The sequence below is a fragment of the Erigeron canadensis genome, chromosome 5 (genome assembly GCF_010389155.1).
Source record: "Erigeron canadensis isolate Cc75 chromosome 5, C_canadensis_v1, whole genome shotgun sequence".
NCBI lineage: Eukaryota > Viridiplantae > Streptophyta > Magnoliopsida > Asterales > Asteraceae > Erigeron > Erigeron canadensis.
Window position 1 is genome coordinate 2,597,682 of NC_057765.1, and position 2,950 is coordinate 2,600,631.

At 32.9% G+C, this 2,950-nt stretch overlaps 1 protein-coding gene across 1 annotated transcript; it reads left to right on the forward strand.

The window, feature by feature from the left end:
* The first annotated feature begins 1,182 nt into the window (after nt 1–1,182).
* On the forward strand, nt 1,183–2,354 carry LOC122600690. Its single transcript, XM_043773444.1, has 3 exons — nt 1,183–1,681; nt 1,870–2,042; nt 2,147–2,354. Exons 1-3 carry the CDS (start codon nt 1,235–1,237, stop codon nt 2,190–2,192), a joined length of 666 nt encoding a protein of 221 aa, XP_043629379.1. The 5' UTR covers nt 1,183–1,234; the 3' UTR covers nt 2,193–2,354.
* Nucleotides 2,355–2,950: the final 596 nt, after the last annotated feature.

Sequence of the window (2,950 nt, forward strand, 5' to 3'; positions counted from 1 at the left end):
ATATAACGAATAAATTTTGTTTATAAGGATTTTTTTTATAGAATTTTTATCACATAGCGTTTTTATTAAATCAATGTTTAGAAAACTGGACCGGATGTCAAACCGTACTTCTTAATGAAGAACTAAAAAAACAAATATGAAGTCTATAGTAAGTTATCACAATTATATATCAAAAAAATAATTGTATGAAAATTGCAATAATATTATGCATAATTTTAAGTTAAATTAACACAACATGCGATATATAGATTAAAAATTAACATTTTAGTGTATAACTAAATTATTCGAGCAAAACATTAAAACACAAGTACAATGACAATGTAGACATATCCGGATGAATGAAAGACATCCACAGAAATGAAACTCTTACTTAGCGAGACCTCTAATAGATGATGTATTCATTTTTTCAACTGCCTGGTCACTGTTAACTGAAATCTAAATGACCACTAATGTAACTTTATTTTTTTTAGTGGTTTATTTCTTACCTGGTTAAATCTTTGTCAACTCATGATATTATAAAAATTTAACATGCCATTAATTATATACGTTTTTCGCATATTATGCGGGTAATAATCTAGTTATTTATATACAAGACGTGTTGAACATTATATTATTTGACATTGTAATATCAAAAGTTTTCCAAAATTATCTATACTCTTTTATAAAAAAAAAAACTGACCCATCCAATCTTTAATTTCAGAACCTGGTACTTATAATTTACCCAACATCTTAATACATTTTTATTTTCATTTTATAGACTGTGACTAAAATGTCCTTAAAAAATTTCAACCTCTATCTCTCACTCACGTAGAAACAAATTGAAAAAAATACGTAATTCACAATTCATCCCCTTCCTCCTCCCTTTCACATCCCACCGCAAAATATTATCACATCGTCGACCGTAATAAAATTATTTTTACGTTAATAAACACACTGTCACCGACTCACTGCCGCTGTATTGCGTGAGCATCCATCTATTATATTTATATGTGTACTTAATTACCAATTAGGGATATTTTATTATGTACTTAACTTTTTTTTTTTTTTGAAAGGTATTATGTATTTAACTAAATCAACCTTTTTAATGGTAGAGGCCTAAATCCCTAGCTAGAGGGACCAACAATTTGGATTCAGATTCAAAGAACATATTGTCTCATTCTCCTATATATTATAATGTTCATACTCTTTTCTTTCCCAACCTTAACCTTTTGTAGGGGTTTTAAAGTTAAATAGAATGTTCAAAATGCTACTCATGAGTTCAAGTGATCCCACATTCATATGTACAACAACAAAACCCCAAAGATTAAACTCACTAGAACACCATGTCATCCACCAGAATTCGATATCACCGACGACATTTTCATTGTACTCGTCGAGTTCACCAAGTAATACATCTCAAAAGATCACCAAGAAATCACCAGCGAGTGATTTAGTCGCTATTTCTTACTCACACCATAAGAGTTCACCAAATACTCATCATACACATTGTGTGGTTCCTTATATAGCCTTGGATGAGGATGGTACCGGTGGAGGGATGGACGGTGGGAGGAGCTGCAAAGGTGGAAATAGTGATGCTGATTATCATGAGAAAGACGGTATAGACGTTTATTATCAGAATATGATTGATGCCAACCCAGGGAACTCTTTGATTCTTGGCAATTATGCTAAGTACCTCAAAGAGGTATGATATACACATATGTATATATATCTATGATTTGTTAGTCGACTAACTAAAGTTATAAAAACAAATAAAGACGCGATTAAAGGGAAATTATGGGTCAATTAGGCATTAGCCCATTTAAAAATGATGTTCTGCTCATAAACCTTTATTATTTAAAATTTTGATAGACTATATATCTTGCAAAACAGGTACAAGGTGATTTTACAAAAGCTAAGGAATACTGCAACAGATCGATAATTGCTAATCCAAGCGACGGAAATGTGTTGTCGATGTATGCTGATTTGATTTGGGAGACACAAAATGATGCAGTGAGTGCACAGAGTTACTTTGAACAAGCAGTTAGAGCTTCTCCTCATGACTGGTAATTAGTTAATTAAGATGAATATCTTCTTTATTAAGCTTTATTAATTCATTACTTGTTAAATGGTTTTACTGATGGATTTTGATTTGATTTGATGATGGCAGTCATGTTTGGGCTTCTTTTGCTGGGTTTCTTTGGGATGCTGAATGAAAAGGTGCAAATAACACAGCTGTTTGACCTTGGATCCATAACTTTGGTGTAATTTAGATTATAGGTACTAATAATTTACAATGTACATTTTTTTTTTTATATCAGAGTAAAAATTTTGAATTAGATTTTAAGTAATTGATGGGCGCATTTCTTTTGTATCAACTTTTGAGGACCGATATTGTTGCGGTCGATTTAAATATATGTAAATATCTAAAATTGACCCTAACCTTTATCGATATCAAACTATCAAACATGTTTATGTTTGGCACATCAATTTGGCCATTATTGGTTGAGCATCTAATCCGATGCCATTGGCAGTTTGGCACCATGTTTATTACTGTACCTCATTAGTTTCGCCATAGGTGATTGGTTGGGTCTTCAGTTTTTTTTTTGGTCTTTTTTTTTTCCTTTTTATGTATGTACATGTGGATATATATATATATATGATTAAAAACGATAAATCGTTGAACGTCATGTTAGAGGCAATGGTGCAGTAGGCACTTTGCATCGGTTCCTTCCATCGGCAAGTATCGGTTCGTTGGTTCCATTACACCCTCTCTACCGAGTACCGACAAGAATCAGCAACTAGCATCGGCTCCTTCCATTGATGGGTTTTGCGTGCATCGAGGTAAACAAACAAACATATATACTAGCACGTTACCCGCGTAATGCGACGGTGGTCGTGGCAGCTACGAGTTAGTGGTGGGAGCGATTGTTGGTGGTAGATGATGCGTCAAGTGGTGTATATAATTGATGTA